This window comes from Chlorocebus sabaeus, chromosome 6, assembly GCF_047675955.1.
Source record: "Chlorocebus sabaeus isolate Y175 chromosome 6, mChlSab1.0.hap1, whole genome shotgun sequence".
In the NCBI taxonomy this organism is placed as follows: Eukaryota; Metazoa; Chordata; class Mammalia; order Primates; family Cercopithecidae; genus Chlorocebus; species Chlorocebus sabaeus.
In genome coordinates this window covers 38,857,172-38,882,595 of record NC_132909.1, presented here as the reverse complement: position 1 = coordinate 38,882,595, position 25,424 = coordinate 38,857,172, and the positions used below count along the sequence as shown (strand labels likewise).

The following is a 25,424-nucleotide window of genomic DNA, read 5'->3' as shown; positions in this document are numbered from 1 at the left end:
CCATGTGTGAAAATATTCAAGTTGAGTATCCCTAATCTGAAATCCAAAGTGTTCCAAAATCCAAAACCTTTTGGGTGTCAACATGATGCACAAATAAAATGCTTAGTGGAGTTTTTTGGAATTTGGACTTTTGGATTAGGGATGGTGAACTGGTAAGTATGATGCAAATATTCTGAAATCTAAACAAATCCAAAATCCTGAACACTTCCGGTCCCAAGTATATTCAGATAAGGGACACTCTATGTGAGAACAAGACAGCAGGTGGTTAAAGGAATTTCCACACTTAGGTTGCTTTCAAGAGAGACAAAAATATTAACAGGATCTTAATCTGCCTCAGATTTACTGGGGAGCAAATGCATTCATATTTGAGGATTTCTAAAATGGTAGAGGCTGAGGTGGATCACGAGGTCAGGAGATTGAGACCATCCTGGCTAACAAGGTGAAACCCCGTCTCTACTAAAAAAATACAAAAAAACTAGCCAGGCGAGGTGGCGGGCGTCTGTAGTCCCAGCTACTCGGGAGGCTGAGGCGGGAGAATGGCGTAAACCTGGGAGGCGGAACTTGCAGTGAGCTGAGAACCAGCCACTGCACTCCAGCCTGGGCAACAGAGCAAGACTCCATCTCAAAAAAAACAAAAAAAAAATGTTTTTAGTTAGCACCAAAAAAGACCAGGAAAGAGTATGTGATTAATACATTTAGTAAATACAAGATGACTTTTCCTTGTACTGACATTTATTTTTAAATGGTATTGGATAAATAACATAAAATAAGTAGTTATTGTAAATAAAATCTGAAAGGAGCAGAGGAAGCATGATGTTTCTGAATCCTTTTATTTTTCAAAGGACTTTTAAAATTTCAAACTACAAAACGGATTTCATACATTCTGCCATAAATAAAAACAAACAATAAAGCAGGACTCTACATAAGCAAACCAAGAACAGTTGTTTTCAGAAAATGTGATAAAATGCTTTACAATCATAAGCCATCCAGTTTTTAAAATAAAACTGTTGAAAGACTCACAAATCTTCAAGCGGCACATACAAGACACCCTTGAAGAGGGAACAAAATGTGGTTCTGCCATTTTGTATTGTTCTCACATTTTTGAAAACCTAATTTTGCCTAGAGCATAGGTCTGTTCCATATTCTAAAATTCACACAGGTTGGTTTTTTCTCAAGAACCATACGATAGAGGCACCAATGACAATGCAACTTTGTTTCCAAGAACCTTGTAACAAAGCGTTGTCTCTTTTAAACATACGACTTGAGGCAAAAGGAATCCTGGACAGGAGTTTTCTGCAGAGGCGTTTAAGCCCTACCGAATCCGCTTCTGCTGCCGTGCTCTGTAAATGTCATGAACAGCGGGGACAACGGCTCCCTTTTCTTCATCTTCATCTGAATCCTCGTTGGGCCTTTTGACGGCCTTGGTGAGTACTGCATTACTTTCCACAGGGCCGTTGCCTTCTACAGCTAGCTCTGGGGCCCCACCAGTAATGCTCCTCACAGCTTCCTCAACAGCTGTTAAAACAACAAAACGTAAAAACATATTCCACTATGAAAGGGTATGTATGTTCAGCTGTGGACACTTTATAGTTCACTTCATAGCCTACTAATTTAGCAAAACATGGGATAGTACTACTGATACTAAATAATGAAAGAAAAAGACAAAAGCTGCTGTTAAAACTAATAATTTTCATAAGCCAAAGTGTATGTTCACATGAATAGAAAAGATAAACTTTTATGACATTTTACTTAGTGGAATTCAGTATGAATAAGCCTCTCTCTGCCAAAGAGGGTTTGGGTAACTCCTGGGTTTCACTGTACTTCAAATTGGCTGGCTGGTTTCAAAAACTTCAGTGGCAGAGAATAATCATCTCTACTGCTTATGAGACAACAATGTGGAATGACACTCTGAAACGGATTTTCTGTTACTTACTATTTGGTATCTTGCATCTTCGTAAAATTTCCATCAGTTCATCCACTTGTACGAAAGGACCCTATTTTGACATGAATAAATTTTAATCCCAGTAATCTGACAAGTTAAAACAGCAGTAACTTTATACACAATTACTGTAACCCACAGAGCCAGTATCTACCATGAAAATAAGTGAACAAACCTGGAAACAGATAGGAGGAGGGAGAAGTTTCATTAAAACAACAGCTGCAGGAGGGACTGGGAACACTCCACCAGGTACAGGGTGTAAGCCTGGAGCTGTGAGAAAAAGAAAAGTATGAATCAAGTGGGATGGAAGAATTTCTACACAGAGCTAAAATCAAGTGACTTGCACATAAAGATCTTCCATGTCTATGCTGCTTTGTTCTGGACACTGAAAATACTTTTAGGGCTTTACCAAACCAAAGTGGGTGAGACAGAGCAGTCTCAATGCCATGGCCACTGCGAGGCAGAGAAGTAGACAAGTGACTTTGTATAAGACAATTGGGGACTGAACTAAAGTCAGTTTTTGTCAAAGACTGTTTCTGAGTTACACAAGTCATTTGTTTAGCAATCCTTTTTCAAGCCAATTATTCAACAGCATATTTAATCAGAAGGGCTTTGTTCAAAAAGAATCTAGAGAGGCTACTAACCATTAGTAAGTAAAGAAACCAAATTGTATCAGTGAAGAAAGTTTCCAGCTGTTCAGGTAAAAAGCTGTTTAGCCTTTTTTTTTTTTTTTTTTTTTTTTGATACAGAGTTTTGCTCTTGTTACCCAGGCTGGAGTGCAATAGCAAGATCTGGGCTCACTGCAACCTCCGCCTCCTGGGTTCAAGTGATTCTCCTGCCTCAGCCTCCCAAGTAGCTGGGATTACATGCGTATGCCACCATGCCCAGAAAATTTTTGTATTTTTAGTAAAGACAGGGTTTCACCATGTTGGTCAGGCTGGTCTTGAACTCCTGACCTCAGGTGATCCACCTGCCTTGGACTCCCAAAGTGCTGGGATTACAGGCGTAAACCACTGCACCTGGGCATAGCAGCATTTCTGAAAACCAAGTATTACTGCCAAAATGGGTTCCTGGAATCTGGATCATTGAAATTTTGTTTTTAGGACATTCTTAGTTAATCTGTTTCAAAGATTAAAGCTAAATCACTTGTCATAGTGACCCTAAGTCTAATAATTAACCCACAATTGAGAGGCCATGTCACTTTACCCCCACACTTTGGATTTAAATCAACAAACAAACCGAGGTCTCAGTACTGGATCTAAAGTCATGGCTTACATGCTAAATGTCGTGGCTGAAATGGAATCATCTGCTGAGTGTCTGGTTTAGGGTATTCTGGTTTTCTATCCACTTCATCTTTCAGAACAGGCACTATAGAAGGAGCTACAACTGGGTCTGGAATTATAGCTGCTAGCTTAGCACGGGAGACATCCTGAAAATGCAGAACAGAAGAATCCTAAACCTGAAAAAGGGACTACTAGAGAATAATAGTGCAATTCATAACCTTGAGGATACAGTGTGAATATCTGGGTTAAAACCACAGGAAGAAAATGGAGACGGATAAGCAAGGACTCTGATGATGGTAAAGATTGTTACTCAACAAGGAAAGCCATTTGGTTCTAAGACTCAGTGTATTATAACTTTACCCCAACACAAGTTAAAAGTCATTAAACTCAGTGTTGCCAGGTAGGACATTTGTAGGACAGATACAAGTTTTTTTGGGTAGTCATAAGACTGGGAACTAAGTAGAGGTCAGGATAATTTGGAGGAAAATTCAAGATTTTAGATCTTCTGACACCTCCCTTCCCTTAGAATTGAACATCAGTTTCATTAAACGAAGCTGGATTGTGACGTCCTGTTTTGTGAAGGCATCACACGGGTTAAGATTTTGCTATTGCAATGAAAAGTTATTTCCAATGTGCTATTTATTACAGGGGACAAGGAATATTTATTGAGCAGACACTATTCATCAGGCAATTTTAGCCATTTATTCTCTCTTTGATGAGGCAAATAGTAACATCTCCATTTTATAGAAGGGACTGAAGCTCACAAAGGTTTTGATATTTCCCAGGTCACACAGCTAGTAAGTAGAGAGAGGAGGATTGGGAGGGCAGTCCTCTCTGACCTCAAATCCATCCACAGTCTTCCTTTCAGTACACTAGCATTGCCCTGCCAGGGCTGAGACAAGATATGCCAAAGGGAGCAATACAGTCACCTATGAACAGAGGCCCTATCTCAGAGGAGCTCCCCTGCTCCAGGCAACCCAGTGTCACTCTGTCTGTCTAGAAACAAAATAACCCCTTTTTGCCACCAACGAGGGATATAAAAGCATTCCACTTTCTCAAAATTTGTTGAAATGCAGTTGGTGACATCTGGTATTAATTATATAAGCAAATCTAAATGGTAGGCACATTGGGTATCACTTTTAAAAAATCTTTCTCACACAGATACATATATACCATGCCACTCACTATAACACACAGAAGCACATTAATCCTTCCCCAAAAAACAAGAGTAGAAACAAATGTAAGATGGAAAACATCATATTCAGGAAGTAGTTCTACTCCTGAATACTTGCTATTTTCTTTTTTTTTTTTGAAACAGAGTCTCACTCTGTCACCCAGGCTGGAGTACAGTGGCACTATCTCAGCTCACTACAACCTCCTGGGTTCAAGCAATTCTCCTGCCTCAGCCTCCTGAGTAGCTAGGATTACAGATGCCCGCCACCAAGCCCAGCTAATTTTTGTATTTTAGTAGAGACGGGGTTTCACCATGTTGGCCAGGCTGGTCTCAAACTCCTGACCTCCGATGATCCAGCCACCTTGGCCTCCCAAAGTGCTGGGATTACAGGTGTGAGTCACCACATCTGGCCACTATAAGATCTTTCTTTTCTGTTTATTTGTATTTTTTAATTTTTTTTTTTTTTTTTTTAAAGACAAGATCTCACTCTGTCACCCAGTCAGGAGTGCAGTGGCTTGATCACGGCTCACTAAAGTAGCCTCAGCTTCCCTCTTGGGCTCACCTTGGCCTCCCGAATAGCTGGGACCATTGGCAGGTGCCACCACACCTGGCTAATTGTTGTATTTTTCCCACTTTTTTTGGAGGAGATGGGATTTAATCATGTTTCCCAGGCTGGTCTTGAACTCCTGGGCTCAAGTGATCCGCCCGTCTCAGCCTCCCAAACTGCTGGGATTATAGGCATGAGCCACCATGCCTAGCAGATCTTTATTTTAATTAACTGCCTTAATTTTCATTTTCATCTTGGAAAAGTTGAAATAGCCTTTTCTAGCAATGGCACAAAGTACAGTAAGTCCCTCACTTAACATTGTTAATAGGTTCTAGGAAACTGCAACTTTTAGAGAAATGATGGGCTAGGCGTGATGGCTGCCGCCTATAATCCCAGCACTTTGGGAGGCCAAGGCAAATGGATCCCTTGAGCCTAGGAGTTAGGGGCCAGCCCGGGCAACATGGTGAAACCCCATCTCCACAAAAAAATACAAAAATTAGCCAGGTGTGGTGGCATTTGCCTGTAATGCCAACTACTTGGGAGGCTGAAACAGGAGATCACCTGAGCCCAGGGAAGTCAAGGCTGCAGTGAGCCATGATCTCACCATTGCACTCCAGCCTGGGCGACAGAGTGAGACCATCTCAAAAAAAATAAAAATAAAAAGAGAGAGAGAGAAACGATGTATAGCAAAACCAGTTTTTTTCTTATCAAGGTTATAACAAAACCATGTTAAACACAAAAACGTTATTTGAGGACCCACTGCGTATCATTTAGCTTAAAGTCAAAGTTCTAAGAACCTATCAGTAATGTTAAATGAGGACTTACTGTAGTCTTAAAATATCTTTGACTTTTCATTGAGAAGCAGTTAAAACTAGAAGAAGAAACTAACTTATCCCTGAGCAGTAATCCTATGGTTCATACCAGGAATCTGCATCTGGCACAGAAATAGGGCTTCCATTAACAAAAATGTCTGAATATCAATTATGAGTAGTTTTTCCTCAAAATATTTTATCTGGATGAGACAGAGCAAGACCCAGGCTAAAAGAGGGCTGTGAGAAAAAGGAGAATGATGGTCAGGAACATCCTAATGGTGGTTGGCTTAAAAAGATCAACCAAGGACTTCTCTGTGAATTTCCATCTTAGTCTTTGTTCACATGTCACAGAAAGATTAAGAGATGATATAACGGTTTTCTTAGCACGGGATGTTTCTGGGGCTTTGTAAATATTAATCTCTCCCTGTGGCCCGAACAGGTACAGGTGCCAGATTTGTTTTCTTATGACTCAGTAGTCTCTATAGAAGAGTTCCATTCATAGATGAGTTAATTCCCCCAAAGGTCACTGAAGGAGCACTGTTTTAAGAATACAAATCCCTCAAGGAACTTTATGGATTTAATAAGCTGTAATATTTCTTCATTTTATCTTACAAAATATGCAACAGGAACTATATTTGGTTTAAGATCGGTCAAAATATATGTATCAATTTGATAAGAACTATTAGAAAAAAAAGTAATACCTAAGGTAACATTCAGATTTTCTTTTGTTTCTCTTCCCTCCACACCTCCTCCATCTTGCCCACCAGATATAAGATATAAGGCACTGAAAATTTCAGGGACAGAATGAAACTATTAAATCCCATTTCAATTCTCATTTTGTGCAGCTACTCTGACACTCAGCATTTCCTAAACCCCAGGAAAATCTCTGAACTTTTTTCTTGTTTCCTGCAAATCTATTCCAAAACTAGATTAATTCACATTTCAGAATTTAGAGTGCAGGTTATCAATGAACTCTTCTAAAACACTGGAAAAGTGAGGACATTCCACATCTTGATCCTAAGTACATACCTTATAACCAAGTGCTTTTAATTCACTTGCAGAGCAAGGATATAAATCCATGAACTTGTATCTATCTACTAGTAAAACCGTTTCTTTCCCTTCATACTCTTCTTTGAATGCTGTAAACCGTCTTTTCTCCACCTTGAGTATACTAGCTAGATCACCAATATTACTTTCAAATGCTAGAAATCGGGCCCAGATTTCTCTGCAAGAAAAGAAATACAATTAATACTTTAATTATTCTGGGTTTCGGGCAGGGAGTTCATTTACAAAAACGCCTTAAGCTCTCTCTTTTCCCCGTAAGTTATAAAAAGTGACTTTTTATTATAAAGATTTTTAAACTATAGAAAAATAGAATAGTATAATGAATACCTACATACCACTACCTATATTGCTAATATTTTGCCATATTTGCTTCATCTTATTTTTGCTTAAATATTTTTTTTTTTTTGAGATGGAGTCTTGCTCTTGTCCCCCAGGTAGGAGTACAGCGGCACGATCTCAGCTCACAACGTCTGCCTCCCGGGTTCAAGCAATTCTCGTTACTCAGCCTCCCAAGTAGCTGGGATTACAGGCGCCCGCGACCATGCCCGGCTGATATTCGTATTTTTAGTAGAGATGGGGTTTCCCCAGGTTGGCCAGGCTGGTCTCAAACACCCTACCTCAGGTGATCCACCCGCCTCGGCCTCCCAAAGTGCTGGGATTACAGGCGTGAGCCACCGCACCCAGCCTGCTTAAGTGTTTCAAAGTAAATTATAAACCTATCACTTCAGTATTTAAGCCCATTTTTGAGTTTTTACTTATTTAGTATATAGCTTCTTCTTTGTGGTCAACATGAGAGACTTACCTTAGAGAGGGTAAACTCTAGGCGGAGGAGTTGGAAAAGGAACCTAGACAGCTTTCTAATTTCTCCTGAATAATATGGCTTCATTATTTTGTTTAAGTGGCAGGAATTATAATGTAGAATACATTCTTCATCTAATATATGAATAAAAATATACTCCAAAATCTAGTGTGATTACTCTATTGTTTCCCATTAATGTGGATCACTGGGGATGAACTGGTGCCTCATCATTGTTCTAACAGCTAAAATTAATGCTCTGAGACTGCTTAAATGTCACTATGCATCTTTGTACTAAAGTAATATATTAAGTACCTCTTATATACCAGATGTGTGGCTATCACAAAAAATCCTATACTGGTAGACATTATTGTTAATAAGAAAATGAGGATTGGTATAGCTATGAAATTTGCCATCTAGTTGGCTGAGCTGGATATTGAACAAGACTCCAAAGCCCTACTATATTTCCACTGTACCAATCCACAGTGTTGTTCCTCTGTATGGTAAAACGAACAGAGACAAAACCATAAGTCAGAGACATAATATGTAAAACAAACTTTCAATATACAAGAAGAGTCTTCGCTTTTGAGTAAGGGAGGTGAAAATTTCAGAATGCCTAACATGTTAGTATCAATTTCTAGGGGGAGATATATATGTGTGTGTGTGTGTGTGTGTATGTATATATACATATATTGTATATCTATTATATATGTGTATATATACATACACACACATACATAAATATACATATATATACACATCTCTCTCTCTCTCTCTCTCTGGGTTTTTTTTTTTTTCTTGAGACAGAGTCTCACTCTGTCACCCAGGCTGGAGTGCAGAGGTATGACCATAGCTCACTGGAGCCTCAACTTCCTGGGCTCAAGCAATCCTCCTGCTCCCACCTCCGCCTCCCAGTATCTGGGACTACAGGCATGCACCACCACACCCAGCTAATTTTTAAAGTTTTTTTGTATAGATGGCGTCTCACTATGTTGCCCAGGCTGGTCTCAAACTCCTGGGCTCAAGTCATCTTTCCACCTTGGCCTCCCAAAATGCTGGGATTACAGGCGTGAGCCACTAATTCTGGTTAGAGATACATAGTAAACAAGAAAGATGATAATAAATTGCTATGGCATCTCTTAAAAACAATTCTAATCACTGTGCAGAAATTTAAAAATAATCTTAAACAGGTATAAAAGTATAGCTGATAGGTAAAATAAGTCTTGAGAAGGAAAGGAAATTTCTCTTGAAACTCATACTCAAGCAAACATTCACCCCATAGACACAATTCAGGTAAGAAAGCTGTCTTTAGAAGCGGACCAACAACTTTTCACGACGGCTTACCCAGACTTCTCAGGAGGAAGGCTTCCAGATGTTAAAACTCGTTCAAACAAAACTCGGGTATTATTGTCCTCTAGGACATTGAAAAAGATTTTAAATGTTTTTTTTTTTAAATTCACTTTTACGATGCAATAATATTTTCATATGCATTATCTCACTTCATCCTTACAAAAATCCTATGCAGAAACGTTAACTATTATCACACTTGGTTTTTATAGATGAGGAAACTTGAGCTTCAGAAGATTAAGAGATTTGATCTGGCTCTTGGTGATTGAGTAGCAGAGCAGTAACTGGAAGCCATGTTTTTTCCCCTTCTAGTTCAGCCCTCCTCTACTACACTGCAGTTCTAATGCAAAACCATTTGTAACAGTGCTGTCTGAACCAGGTATCCCATTTGCCTTTTAAAAATAATGACAAGTACATATCTGCTGACATTAGTCAGACTACTGCACGTGGAAGGATGGCAAACTCAAACTTAGAAATAATTGAGTTTCTTATTTTGAGGCACCAGGACTATGCTATATTTAGCTACTTTAACTCTTGCAGAGGTACAATATCTAGGTTGGCAGGTAATATGGAAATGTAAATGAATTAAGAATTGTTGACAGAGGTGTATTAAATTTTAAGAGTCTTAGGAGGTCCTCTGTAGCTGGAAGTGGGAAAATGACACTTCTTGCCTTCTTGCTAAACTCTAAGTTATCTTTTAAAACTTAAGAATCTAACAGTAACATCCATTGAATCTACTACTAACAACCACTGAATTGTACACCTAATGGATGGACTTACAGTATACAAATTATACTTCAATGAAGCTGTTCAAAAGAAAAATTAACCCAGCAGAGGAGTTGTTTTTTATTGCCTCAGGGTAGTTATTCAGTTTATTACATGTCCATATGCAAAATAAAACCAAGAAATTAAATATATTAAACCAAAGAAAATGGCACTATTTTTGTGGCTTCTATCTTCAATTTAACATATTATACTTTAAAAAATGTTAAACAAATCTACATTTTATCTTTTTCTGTTTTATCCCAAGCTGTGCTCCAGACACACCTTTTACCATTCCACAGAACTTTCACACTGCCTGCCTACATGTTGTGCTCTCTGCCCGGAATAATGCATTTATCTTTCTTTAGCTGGGTAACTACCACTCATGTCTCAAAATCCAACTCATGTGCCCTTGTCTATGACACCCCCTAGAACACTGCTGTCCATCAGCAATATAATACAAGCCACATGTGGAATTTAATAAAAATGGGTAAAAATAGGTGAAATTAATATATTTAATCAACCTAATATATCCAAATCTTATCATTTCCACATGTAATCAATATGAAAAATTGTTAAGATAGTTCACTTTTTTTTTTTTGGTCCTAAGTCTTTGAATTCTGCTATGTAGTTACACATTTACACCACAACTCGTTTTGGCCTAGCCACATTTCTTTTTTCTTTTTTGAGATGGAGTCTCGCTCTGTCACCCAGGCTGGAGTGCAGTGGCGCAATATTGGCTCACTGCAACATCTGTCTTCCAGGTTCAAGCGATTCTTCTGCCTTAGCCTCCTGAGTAGCTGGGACTACAGGTGCACGCCACCATGCCCGGCTAGTTTTTATATTTTTCAGTACAGACGGGGTTTCACCATATTGGTCAGGCTGGTCTGGAACTCCTCACCTTGTGATCTGCCCGCCTCGGCCTCCCAAAGTGCTGGGATTACAGGCGTGAGCCACCGCACCCAGCCTAGGCTAGTCACATTTCAAGTTCTCAATATCTAATAGTGTAGTGACTACCATAATTGTGCGGCATAGCTCTATAACTTAAATTATACTCTCTTCTCTGTGCTTCCACAGTACTTCATTCAGGAATCTATTACAGTATTTAGCACATTTTTAATGATCACCACCCTCATCATAAATAGTTAACATTTATGGAATAACCACAACATTCTATATATAAGTGAAACACATGCAAAAACTCATTTACCCTCTCAACGATCCTATGAAAGATATTCTTATTATAACCACTCTACAGGTGAGAAAACTGAAATTTAAGATTATACACCTAACCTCAGAACTATGCTACAATGAACCATCAAATGATGATGCAATGATATTTACACATTGGATTCTCCCACAAAAATGTTCTGGTGAATCCTATTCATCTTTGTATTCCCAGACCCTAGTAACCAGAAGGTAATGAATAAATATTTCATGGATGGATAGATGAATGAAAGAATCATCTAAGATACTGATTTTGGAAGACAATAATGCTAACACCAGATATCCTCATTTTAAAAAAATAAAAATATACATACTAGTAACTTCTAAAAAAAATCAGGCAAAACAATTTAAGATTGATGAGGAATATTAAATGCCCCACTATCTCATTTTTTGGAGTTAAGTCTTTTTCCCAGAATGTAGAATCATTAAGCTGAAATACAAAATCATATTTCAGTTTTATTCTTTTATATTATTTAGGTAAATAGAATGCTCTTTTTCTGAAATATTAAAATTACTGATTTATACCTATGATATCTAATTCTATATCATTTACATGACACATAATTGCATATTTCTTTAAGTCAACTTTTAGTGATGTATTTATTTTTATTTATTAATTTATTATTTATTATTATTATTATTTTTTTGAGGCAGAGTTTTGCTCTTGTTGCCCAGGCTGGAGTACAATGGCACGATCTCGGCTCACTGCAGCCTCTGTCTCCAGGGTTCAAGCGATTCTCCTGCCTCAGCCTCCCCAGTAGCTAGGATTACAGGCGCCTGCCACCATGCCCAGCTAATTTTTTGTATTTTTAGTAGAGACGGGGTTTCGCCATGTTGGCCAGGTTGGTCTCAAACTCCTAGCCTCAGGTGATCTGCCTGCCTCAGCTTCCCAAAGTGCTGGGATTACAGGTGTGAGCCACCATGCCTGGTCTACTCATTTATTTTAAATATGTTTTAGAGACAGGGTCTTGCTCTGTCATCCAGGCTACATGGAGTACAGTGGCATGATCACAGCTCACTGTGATCTCCAATTCCTGGGCTCAAGTGATCCTTCCAAGTATCTGAGACTACAGGCATACGACACCACACACCTAGCTAAAAAAACAACTTTTATACTACATCTTTTTTTGTTAAGAAATTACATATTGTGGACTGCAGTTAACTAGACTAAATGATATACATATATGAATTACCTAGCACAGTGCCTGGTACATGGTAGGAACTCAGTAAAGGATGGCCAGTGTTATTCATACAACAGAATAGGGAAATAAATACTAAAAACCAAAATGTTTCTTTTTGAATCTTTTCCCTAGTACCCTCGAAGTGTTCTACTTTACTATTTGGGCATCTTTTGAGTTTGAGTTTTGTTGGCTAGAGGGTTTTTTGTTTGTTTGTTTTCCTTCCAGGAAACAGGAGATGATTTGCCCAGAGTCATCAGAGATGAATATAAACAACTCTATGTCTCCTGACTCTGACTTTGAAGCTTTATCCCACTACTGATGCTACTTTACTGTAAAGACAGTTCTGCAGAGTCAAAAAGCATCTACCATTGCTCAGTAAATATATTCATGGTTATACTCAAGTATTTCCTGAGTGCCTAACAAGTGCCTGTCTGCTATGTCAAAATTATAATACATTCAAGAAGGAAGAAATCTAGCAACATAATTTCAGATGGTTTAATATTAAGTAACCATTATAGATTCTAGAATCAACCTACCATTGAGGTGAGAAAGATAGTCAATATAGGCCAGGACATACTCTGGAATGTCTCCATACTTTTTTAGCCCCAGCTCAAAAATCTTAAAGGCAACAGATTTGTCCTACAAGTAAAGAAAATAAAGTACAGATTTCCATGAAATGTCAGATAAAATACTTAAAAGAATATTAAAATTACACCTAAATATGACAAAATACATAAGAATTAAAACAAAATCATGTTAAGTAAAAATTGCTGAGCTAGAAACTATTCAAAGGAGTTTAGTGATTAGAAATCACTAGTCATTAATATAATGATTAGTAAAGCATGAATTAGAAATAGAGTGATTAATATAGCATAAATTAGCAGGTAGTTGGGGATTTGGATGATGCTCCATATAATTTTACACAGATACACTTAGACTGCCTTTACAAAATGGAGCAATAAAAGCTTAATGACAGAAGCTAAAACCACCTTTTACGAACCTCAGATGAAGGAAGTTGTTTTACCTTTACACTGGTATTTCAGTATTTACCTTACTACAGTAATATTCCATGAGTGCTGCAGTAACATAGACATGGTGGCAGGTTCTGGTATCTTCTCTTGCTTTTTTAAATATCATTCTTCCAGATTTGATGCCTTCTGCTCTCCGTGCAAATTTCATATATTGGATATATACCTATGCAAAATAAAATATTTGTGTTCTATAAGTTAGGCAGTATGTTTCCTGTATAAGAAAGCAATCCTCAATACCCAATAAATTAGAAAGTAGGAATTTAGATAATATTCTATTTAAATCCACAAGCTAATTTTTTTCTGGTATTAAGAGATGCATGCAAATTAGTTTTTTATTGAGATATAATTCATATACCACAAAATTCACCCTTTACAATTCAGTGGTTTTAAATATATTTACAAGGTTGTGCAATCATCACCATTATCTAATTCTAGAATACGTAAAGTTTAAGAGTGAAAAGTGTGACACTACTAGAACATACTCCATTAATCAATGCCAGTATCTAAAAAACTCAAGAGTTGGTTTAATACAAGCATGTTTTACAATACATGTTTTTTGTTGAGACAAGAGTCTCGCTCTGTTGCCCAGGCTGGAGTGCAGTGGTATGATCTTGGCTCACTGCAACCTGCGTCTCCCGGGTTCAAGCCATTCTCCTGCCTCAGGTTCCCAAGTAGCTGGGACTACAGGCGCTCGCCACCAGGCCCGGCTAATTTTTGTATTTTTAGTAGAGACAGGGTTTCACCATTTTGGCCAGGCTGGTCTCGATCTCCTGACCTCATGATCTGCCTGCCTCAGCCTTCCAAAGTGCTGGCATTACAGGTGTGAGCTACCGCACCCAGCCTGCAATACATGTTTAACTTCATATTTTCTTGGTGTCTTTTTAAAAGCCCACTACTCTATTTTCCAAACAACATATTATAGAACTTCATGGATAAACGATGAGCCATTTTTTACCCAGCACCTACAGAATGTCCAGCACATCATGAATATGCAGTTTTGTTTAGTGAACAAATGACTAATTAGTAGGGTCCTAGTTTGCTCAGTTTTGATAATGTCTAGCTATGTTATCCAGTTTTGATGGATGGATGAATGGATGAATGGATGGATGGATGAACTATGAGTTCCTCAAGAAAAGGAATTTTATCTAGTTTGTCATTATGTTGCTGGAGTCTAGCACAATGCATAGACTTCAGCAATATATTTGCTAGATATCTTTGTGGAATGAATTATAAGATGATGAATAAATGTAGGAATTATAGCAGTGGAATCCCAATATAAATCATTAACAAGAAAAAGTAGTGTAGCTATAATTGACTTGAGGCAGATGGTCTGAAGACACACCCACAAGCCTGTCCCCTTCCTCTCCCAATGGGAGAGCACAACTGCACTTTTGCACTTGGGGCTTTGAAAACCACTATGATAGAGCAGGATTTAGAATAAAGTGAGTTTCAGTCTAATTTCTTCCCAGGATGTTGGTTTCTCCTGCCTCATTTAAAAAGAAATATTTATTAAGCAACAATTCTGTGGCATAAAGTGGCTTCAAACCATGATCACAAAGAAAGTGTTAGAGAAAGTGCCTCTGTATCTATTTTATACTGCTGCATTAAAAAGAGAAATTCTAGCAGAAAACAGATCAGTAATTGTCAGAGGTAAGGGCAGAGGGAAGGGTTATATCTACAAAAGGGTCACAAGGGGGAATTTTTGGAGGATGGTGGAGGTGTTTTCTATCTTAATTGTGGTGGTGATCCCATGACTCAATGTTATTTGTCAAGATTCATAGAACTATACAACAAAAACAGTGAATTTTACTGTATATAAATTTAAATTATTTTTTGTTAGATAAGACTGTAAAGGTGGGAAAAAAGAGATCTGTAAAGTTACTCACCAAGGTGGGGTCAATATCCTCAATTGCCAGAAGTCTGTTATATATACTGTGAACCTTTTCATACTTCATGCGACTCTAAGGTGGTAGAGAAGAAGTGAGTATCAACATATGGTCATAAATAAGCAGGATTTGAGCTCTAAGGAGTCCAAAAGCTATAACCTCCCACCCCCAATGGCATCTCCATTGAGCATAAATATAGTATAAGCTGACAACTAATAACTGTTCATTTGGCATCATCTCTGCCTACCAAAAGCAATATGCCTGGCAAACAACCAGCCAGAAAAAAAGTTCAGTCCTGCAGTAAAAAATTGAATTATAAGAAGGCTTTAAACATTTTTACTTACCTCTTCATAATCTGCATATGCAAAATAAAGAAGCATATTCTTCTTCAATAAAGTGCTTATGGCTCTTTCATACATATTAGCAGCTTCGTCACTAAATAATTTGGCATTATTCATATCCTAGGAGAAAAAAAAGAAAGCTCATCTTCAATAATTCTAATATAGTTGTGAGAGAATAAAATTAATAGTTACATCTATTTTATTTATTTATATGTGTCTAAGAAAGCATATATGTATGTACACACACATATGTGTATTCACACACACACATACATAAACACATATGCATTTCTGGATTCTAAAAAAATTCCAAAAACTCCCTTCAGTAGTTTAACTTACAAAATAACCATGCAAGTACTGTAAATGATTCATCACTTTATTATGTTAAAAAACTGCCAGTTTATTTTAATTCTGAGGCGATCTAATTATATGAGTGTCACTAAGATTCATATGAACGTAAGCTTAAATTTTCAATACTTATGCTTTACTACCAAAATTCAGTTATATTTTTCAGTGAATCATTGCTATATCAAAACCACAAATATATCAAAGTGGGGATAGGGAAGGAACACTTACTCCTTTTTCTGCAAGCAGTTTACTTGACTGCTCAAGATACTGGGCAGCTTCATACCAAATATCAGGGTGATGGCCCAGCACAAGCAGGCACTGTTCATAAGCAAACATAACTAAGGGAAGAAATTAACAAACAACATTCAATTAAAATAATTATTATTTGTAAAACTATCAATATAAGTATCATAACCAAATTAGGATCCTCAAAAATGAATGATAATTAGAAATAAAAACCATCATCCATCTAAGCTCCCTCCATCTATCCATCACTTATTAATTTTTTTTATTTTTGGAAGCAGGGTCTCTGTCACATAGGCTGGAGTGCAGTGGCACAAATATGGTTCACTGCAGCCTCAACCTCCTGGGCTCAAGTGATTTTCCTGCCTTAGCCTCCCAAGTAGCTGGGACCAGGTGTGTGCCACCACATCTGGCTTATTTTTTAAAATCTTGTGGCCGGGTGCGGTGGCTCACACCTGTAATCCCAGCACTTTGGGAGGCCAAGACGGGCAGATCACAAGGTCAGGAGATCGAGACATCCTGGCTAACATGGTGAAACCCTGTCTCTACTGAAAAGCAAAAAATTAGCCGGGTGTGGTGGTGGGCGCCTGTAGTCCCAGCTACTCGGGAGGCTGAGGCAGGAGAATGGCGTGAACCCGGGAGGCCAGCTTGCAGTGAGCGGAGATCGCGCCACTGCACTGCAGCCTGAGTGACAGAGCGAGACTCCGTCTCAAAAAAAAAAAAAAAAAAAAAAAAAAAAAAAAAAAAAAAATCTTGTATAGAGACGGGGTTTCACCATGTTGCCCAGGCTTGTCTTGAACTCCTGGGCTCAAGCAATCCTCCCACCCCAGCCTCCCAAAGTACTGGGATTACAGACGTGAGCCACTGCACCCAGCTTAAGTTAATACTTATCAAGCACCAACTATATGACAGGGAATGTGGAAGGCACGGTGAATATACAAGTGAATAAGACTTCCTGTATTCCAGAAGTCTGCAGTAAATGGGGAGGATAGACAGAAAGCAAAGATCAAAAGTATTATAATGATGAAAGTATAGTATACTCTGAAAACTTACAGCAAGAGGACTTAACATAGTTTAGGGACTCAAGAAAGGCTTCACTAAGGAACTGACATGTAACACAACACCTGAAGAAGGGATGAAGCTGGTCAGAGGCAAATAAATGAAGTGGCATAAGGATGGGGTGGATAAAAAAATGGCGTAGGCAAAGGAAACAATATTTGCAAAGACCTACAAGTAAGACAGCAAGCCAAGATTGAGGAATTCATAAAGCTCCAAATTAAGATTCTGGCACTGGCATAGTAGTTTGTATCAGACCAACCCTCAGTAAGTAAAAATTATAAACAAACACAAATACAAAAGCAACTATCTAAAGGTACTGGAAATGACCAAAAGAAGCAGAAATCAGATTGAGCCCTTAAAAAGGTAGAACACTAGGTGAAACCCACATTTAATATGGCTTTTCCCTTCAAGTGCATGCCCATGTCGTGCACTTCTGGGATAGCTAGAACTCAAGTCAAATGCTGCAGTCATACTGTCCTGAAGTAACATGGAGTTCTGGCCTATGAGAGCAGCTAGAAATTAAGGGGAGACATCCCCAAAAGGAGAAAGCCAGAGCCTGAAAATCTGGGCATAAATATTCTCAAATCCTCACCTGATCCCTAAAATGTACATACACAGGAAAGGATACAACCAGACCAGCAGAAAACAAAGCTGGAAGGCGGAAAGAGTTGAATAGATACCTCAGCAACTAAGGGAGATGAAGTTTAGTATTTGTTGGGGCAAATACCTTAGACTTTTCATTGTCTTAGGAGCAAAGACTATGTCCCAAGAATAAAGTATTTAATCTGAGATTAAGGGTAAAACTAAAACAGATCTGTCTTCATATTATAAAACCAAGCCTCCACAAAGTCCAAGTAATCTGACAGTAATACTTAACTTCCTGCTAAAATAATAAAACATTCTTCAGAGGAAGATGACAGAATCTAGAGTCTTTACAATGTTTCATTTGTACCTTCCTACAATATCTAAAAGAAAAAATTTAAACAGGATATAGGAAAATGTAAACCACAGTCAAGAGAAAAAACAATCAAAGAAAATAAACTCCATGGTGGTTGAAGGCCCAGATGTTGGAATTGGCAGATGAAGACTTTATAACTACTGTTATAAATATGTTCAAAGATATAAAGAAAAAGATGGTAATGAACAAACAAGGAATCTCAACTAAGAAATAGACACCATAAAAAAGAACTATAAAAAATAAAAAATTTCTAACATGGAAATTTATAGAACTGAAAAATACTGTATCTGAAACGAAGAATTCACTGGATGTGCTTAATTGCAGACTGCATATGATGAAAACAAAGGTTCAGTGAATATGGAGATAGATCTATAGGAATTATTGAATCTGAAGAACAAAAGAAAAAAAGATTATGGGTAAAAAAGTTTTGGTAACCTATGGGGATACCAAGTGGCCTAACATACATGTAACTGAAGTCATGAGGGTTAATCTTGTTACCTCTTTTTGTTATAAGGGTCTGATCCTCTGTACAAAGAGGGTTGCTCTTTTCCCACTGTATATATTTCTTCCACATATCTACTTGTTGAGCTTCTTGAGGAGTATTCTGAGGAGGCACCGAGGGAGCATTACGGTCCAAGCCTTTCACTACTGTCTCATATTCCTAGACAACAAGCATTTAGAATTCTTTGGTGAGCCAGGAACAACTCAGATGTATGGGGGATGGGGTAGATCAGTTTGGAAGACTGTTCAAAATGCCTACTTTTTCCAAATACCACTTTGTTAATATAATCTGAAAACTACTTAAGAGTAGAGGAAAGATGAGAGTATTATCCACTCAAGAACAGGTTCCCAGGAGTGGGTGAACAAAACACCCATGGGCCCTCTCTATAAGTGATCTAGGAGGTTACTTTACAGGATATAAGAGTTGACAGATCAATAGAATTGAAGATCTGGTGGCATTTATTATTGCCATCTTTGGAGAAACTGTCTTCTACAATTTCAGTAGTTTATATTAATAGGCTATTTTTCCCAACTTCTAAGAGTGTCAATGAATGGAAAGGTATGCACACAATCAAAATGTGTCACTGAGAGCTATGTTATTAGATCACAGAATAATACAATATTCAGACAAACCCAAATAAGAGAGGGAAAAGAATTACTTCATCAATTCTAAGTAGAGTCTTATCTCTATGTCCTGTTTCCATATTTAAAAAAATAATTTCTTCTAAACCCAATTTATTATATTTTGTTCATACAAAGAGATATTTCATTTCAAATATGTCATCTCCTCAGACTTTGCAATTAATTGCTGTTAAGATTGCTAATGATTGAAAATATCAAAAGTAATACCAGACAGGGAAAGCTCTCCTGTAAACAACAGGTTCATAATAATCATTAAAATAGATGGATGGAATTCCATACCTTTGCTACACGTCTAGCATTCATATAATCTCTACTCCGATCTTCAATCATTTTTTTAGCTAAATGAATATTGATACCCTAGAAAAAACAAAAATATTTTAAAATTAAGTATAGTTTCTTAAAAATTAGCACAATACAGTTAATTTATTCATTTACTAAATAACTTTAAATTCTTTATTTTAAAAGATTTCTTGTTTAATAAAGGTTCATACAGCTCATGAAAAGCAGGAAAAAAAGGTTCAATCACGTTATACATTTCAAAGATTAAGGAGGATGTGCTTACGTCTTATGAGCTGGCACTAAGTTTCCATTTATCAGGAACTTTTAAAGATAGAATCATTTGAAAAGGGTCAATTATTTCATATAAGATTCTACTAAAAAAAAATGACATGGCTCATGCCTGTATAGGAGGCTGAGTTGGGTGGATCACTTGAGGTCAGGAGTTCGTGACCAGCCTGGTCAACAAGGTGAAACCCCGTTTCTACTAAAAATACAAAAAAATCAGCTGGGTGTGGTGGCGTGCACCTGTAATCCCAACCACTTGGGAGCCTGAGGCAGGAGAATTGCTTGAACTGGTGAGGCAGAGGTTGCAGTGAGCCAAGATCGTGCTATTGCACTCCAGCCTGGGCGACAGAGCGAGACTCCGTCTCAAAAAAAAAAAAAAAAAAAAAAAAAAAAAAAAAAAAAAAGATGTACAGATTCATCTGGGTGAATAGCCATGGTTTGACTTTGATAGCCCTTTTTCTTTTTTATAGACAGAGTCTTCCTCTGTCACCCAGGCTGGAGTGCAGTGGCGCCATCCTAACTCACTGGAACCTTAAACTCCTGGGCTCAAGTAATCCTCCTGCCTCAGCCTCCTGACATAGGACTACAGGTGTATCCTGCTAGGTCTGGCTCATTAAAAAAATTTTTTGTTGTTGAGACGTAGTCTTGCTATGTTGCCTGGGCTGGCCTCAAACTCCTGGTCTTAGGCAGTCCTCCCACTTCAGCCTCCCAAAGTGCTGGGATTACAGGCATGAGCCATCACACCTGGCTAATAGCCCTTTTCTAACTAATTCTGTTGTATAACACTTTTTAAAGAGACAAACAGAAGTAGCAAGGAAAGATAAACATTACCATTCAGTGAGTACTCCAAGGATTCTAAGACCCTTTCAGGGAGTCCATGAGATCAAAATAGTTGTCATTAAAATACTAAGACATTATTTGCGTCTCTCATAAAAATACAGGAGTTTTACAGAGGCTACGTGACATTTAGTATATAACACACTGAATGGAAGCAGATGTGAAAATCCAGCTGTTTTCTATTAAACTAGACATGAAAGAGATTTGTGAAAATATAAAATAATGCCACTCTTCTAACTACATTTTTTGTTTTAGAAAATACAGTTTTTGGTCAGGCATGGTGGCTCGTGCCTGTAATCTCGATTACATTTTGGGAGGCCAAGGCAGGTGAATTGCTTGAGCTCAGGAGTTCAAGGCCAGCCAGAGAAACATGGAGAAACCCCATCTCTACAAAAAAATTAGCTTGAGAGTGGTGGCGCATGCCTGTAGTCTCAGCTACCTGGGAGGCTGAGGTGGGAGAATCACCTGAGCCCAGGAAGTTGAGACTGCAATGAGCTGCGACTATGCCACTGCACTCTAGCCTGGGTGACAAAGTAAGACCCTGTCTCGAAAAAATAAAAATAAAAAATTCTTTGTGATCTTCAATAATTTTTAAAATCCAAAAACCATAAAGTTTGAAAACCACAGCTGATGCCTGTGAGGGAACAATTTCACTACCCTATATAGTTCTTCGAAATCACAATATACATACGAAGAACTTTCTTTTTTTCTCTTTAGAGATGGGGGTCTCACCATCTTGCCCAGGCTGGTCTCAAACTACTGGGCTCAGGCAATCCTTATATCTCGGCCTCCCAAAGTGCTGGGATTACAAGTGTAAGCCACCATGCCCAGCCAAGGAACTTCCTTTTAACGCTAGAGCTTATTTGGCATGTGTATTTATGTATTCAGATTGATTAGCTCAGTTATTAAAAGCAGATACCAATAACACAAAGATCTTGGATTGTAGCCACACACCTCACAAATTCAAACCAATAATCACATCACTGTAATCAGGTGATAGAGGTGCACAGCAACTAAAAAATAATTCCCAAAAGGTACTATTGGAAACATAATTCCCAAAAGGTACTGTTTTATAGGTCAATGGCAATGTGTATGTGTGTGTATGAATGTGTGGACACGGCTTAGCGCAGGAAAAAAATAGTTTTATAAGAACTATTGTTCTTCAGAGTATCCTCTAAAAAATAACACTAATATGGAGACTCTTAAAACCTTGCAAAAACATTATAGTGCTTTCATTACAATCAATAAAGAAATGTGTAACAATGATATAGAAAAGCTATAATCTACAAAGCCACAATGCATAAAAATCAAAATGGCTTGGTTTATAATAAACAACTACTCTGACCTAATTTACCTCTTCATACTTGTTATAGTCTCTCCAGAGTTGTTCAGTGTTGATCATCGGATTAACACAACCTCGTTGATAAACTCTTCGGACAGCTGTTATTCTTTGATTTTCTGCATAAGATCCTACAGCTTCCCTGAGATTGTATAAGAAATGCCATCAATTATATTATAGCTAAATCTCATTCAACCCAGCAATCTCACTACTGGATATCTACCCAAAGAACAACTCTATGGAAAATAGTATGGAGATTTCTCAAAGAACTAAAAATTATATTTTAGCGAAATCAACTGTTTATATATATATATGTATATGTATGTATATATACACACAAATACTTACACGCCTTTTAGGAAATTGATGTAATCCACCCAAATCTAAGAAATAAAAATAAAATGTTAATATCTTTCTTGGTATTTTCACATTGAAGTGCATATATTAAAAAGTTTTAACTCTACCTGATAGGACATAATTTCCATTCCAATTTTATCCAGTGCAAAGTCATATGCTTGAGCCATTTTTTCTCTGAAATGAACATGAAAGACGTGGTTTTTAAATTCTTTTGTTATTAAAATTTATCTACAATTAGGTCAGACATGGTGGCTCATGCCTGTAATCCCATTGCTTTGGGAGGCCGGGGCAGAAGGATCACTTAGACCCAGAGTTCAAGACCTGCCTGTGCAACATAGCAAAACCCAATCTCTAAAAACATAAAAATTTTAAAAATTAGCTGGGCGTGGTGGTGTGCATCTGTAATCCTAGCTACTCGGAAGGCTGAGGTGGGAGGATTGCTTCAGCCCAGGATTTCAAGGTTACAGTGAGTTATGAATGCACCATTATACTGCAGCCTGGGTGACAGAGCAAGATGCTGTCTCTAAAAAAAATGAAACATAAATTATTATTTGAACATAGGTATAGTGGTTCACTCCTGTAATCTCAATGCTTTGGGAGGCTAAGGCAAGAAGATCATCTGAGGCCAGGAGTTGGAGACAAGCCTGGGCAACACAGTGAGACCTTGTCTCGAAAGAAAGAAAGAAAGAAAGAAAGAAAGAAAGAAAGAAAGAAAGAAAGAAAGAAAGAAAGAAAGAAAGAAAGAAAGAAAGAAAGAAAGAAAGAAAGAAAGAAAGAAAGAAAGAAAGAGAGAGAAAAGAAAAAAAGAAAGAAAGAAAGAAAGAAAGAAAGAAAGAAAGAAAGAAAGAAAGAAAGAAAGAAAGAAAGAACTTATAAGTAAAACGTAGCTTCTGATCACAGGATCAGAACAACATTTGAACATTTTCTATAAACAAAAATTAAAGACATCTTTGTAAGTATATAAAGTCATTATTTGATGTTAAGCTTGTCAGTATCATAAATTGTTTCCTTTATCTACTGCTTGTGAGTTTATCAAAAATAAGGCTCATGTCTTATATTTATATCCTTTAAGTTGCATAACTCTATACATAGCAGATTCAAATGTGGAAATTTGTGGTTCCTTTATTAATGATACATTAAGTCTGAAGATCTATTAGCTCTAAAGTAAAATGTAGAAATCTGGAAAGTATAATTTTATTAAAATGCTACTTATGTTAAAATGTAAGGGGTACATTAGGGAAAAAGAACTTCCACTTCAATATAACACAATAAAGTATAAACAGACCAGATGTTGTGGTTTATGCCTATAATTCCAGCATTTTGGGAGGCTGAGGCAGGAGAACTGCTTGAGCCCAGTAGTTTGAGACCAGCCTAGGGACATTAGCCTACACTTGAGACCCTGCTATGTTTGGAGTCTCAAACATAAGGAGACCCCATCTCTACAAAAAAATAGAAAAAAAATCAGCCAGGTGTGGCCGCTCGTGCCTGTAGTCCCATCTACTTGGAAGGCTGAGGTGGGAGGATCGCATGAGCCCAAGAGGTTGAGTGAGGTTACAGTGAACCTGTGATTGTGCCACTGCACTCAAGCCTGTACGACAGAGCTGAAACTGTCTCAAAACACAAAAATCATAGCAAGAAATATAATCAGGAAAAGACAATAAAGACAGAATTTTAGTAATAGACATAACTTGACTGTTAGTTACATAGAAAAATGGCACCTCAGAAGAAGGTCTATTATTTAGATTTGGCAAAGATGGGGAGGTGGGTATAATTTGCAGTGGGGATGGTAACTTCTCAATACAACTGTCAGAGACCCCTTAGATCACTATAATTGTCAGAGACCCCTTAGATCACTTAAGTAGCATATTGCATTGTGACCTGACCTGCCAAAAGTGGTACTAGCACAAGTATGAAGATGGTTTTTGAAAAAATTTGACAAGTCTGCCAACAAAGTGGTTTGGTGTTGCAAATATACAGTGTTTCAGTATAGAAAGGCCTTGGGCGATTCAATTCTCCAGAGTAAGACTCATGGCCAGTGACTTTCTTTGAAGTACTTTTTTCAAGGTTACTAATTTCTTAGAAAATCCTGACTTTTCAAATCCTGATATTTCTTCCCAACTGGAGCTAACAGAAGGTGTGAGTTTATGTGGGATTAACTGTGTGCCTGGAGATGACTTGCATTCTTAAGATCCTGGTTTCACTTACTTGTAACTTGGTAGTTTACCCTTGGTTTCTTGGACATATGAAAGATAACACTTCCATAAATCAATGTGCAAAACCTTCATAAGGCATCTCTGAAATAGCTTTAAATACAAGAATATATTATCAGAATCCAGTTAAATAAATTTCATATGGACATAGATGAAATGAAACATTAAAAACACAAATTCAGCTCCCTTTACGAATTTATCTTCTTATAAATAAAAGGCAAATAATTTCCCCATTTTCAGTTCAGATAATTAAAATGCTTCTCATGATTTGTCAGGGGAGTATAATTATTTTCTTTTCCTTTCCAAAATTTTTATTGAACATTTTTAAGCATCTAAAAAAGTTGAGTAACTATAATTAACTTGTAAAAAATCACAATCTAGATTCAATTATTGTTAACATTTGTCTTATACATACTAGGTTTTAAGTTAAACTTCAATATAAAATTTAAAGTATTTGAGGACTCACCTTTTCAACCTTGTCATAATTTTTAGCTTTAATCTGAAGAGAAACAGAAAAATATAGAATTAATACTGCTTTTTAGAGCATCAATTTGAATTTTTGACCAATTTTTAACCAACTTTGGAAATGCATCCCTATACTTTCTTATTAATTTTGTTCTTCAAAAATAACAGAAGTGTGAAGCAAACATGGGTAAAATGCATTGCAAATATACCTGTGTAAATGGAATCTATATGGATTTTCATACATTCATTTACATAGAAATTTTGTGAATTTAATAAAATTCTGTAAAATAGTCATGAGATGAATACAGAAATATATACATACCTGATAGGTCTACCTGAATAGGACTTTATGTATATCCACTGAAGAAAAACTTAAGGCTTTCCTTTCCCTGAATAGCTACCAGAACAATCTGAGTGGCAAAAAAGATTTGCAAATTTGGACTACATACAACATTCAGTCACACCATCAACCTACTATATTGCAGATATTGTGCTAGGCGTGGGTGCTAC

The 25,424-nt window shown here is 37.3% G+C and overlaps 1 protein-coding gene across 1 annotated transcript; it reads right to left on the bottom strand.

Moving 5' to 3' along the window:
* Positions 1 to 751: 751 nt before the first annotated feature.
* LOC140711879 (cleavage stimulation factor subunit 3-like) lies at positions 752 to 24,946 on the bottom strand. Its single transcript, XM_073016692.1, has 18 exons — positions 24,916 to 24,946; positions 24,445 to 24,542; positions 22,347 to 22,413; positions 22,231 to 22,265; positions 21,898 to 22,024; positions 19,422 to 19,499; positions 18,498 to 18,660; positions 15,968 to 16,077; positions 15,395 to 15,511; positions 15,051 to 15,125; positions 13,184 to 13,327; positions 12,670 to 12,772; positions 8,961 to 9,030; positions 6,785 to 6,980; positions 3,215 to 3,368; positions 2,115 to 2,209; positions 1,934 to 1,994; positions 752 to 1,515 (listed from the first exon to the last, which is right to left on the bottom strand). The coding sequence occupies exons 2-18, from the start codon at positions 24,522 to 24,524 to the stop codon at positions 1,313 to 1,315; spliced, it is 1,878 nt and encodes a 625-aa protein (XP_072872793.1). The 5' UTR covers positions 24,525 to 24,542; positions 24,916 to 24,946; the 3' UTR covers positions 752 to 1,312.
* Positions 24,947 to 25,424: the final 478 nt, after the last annotated feature.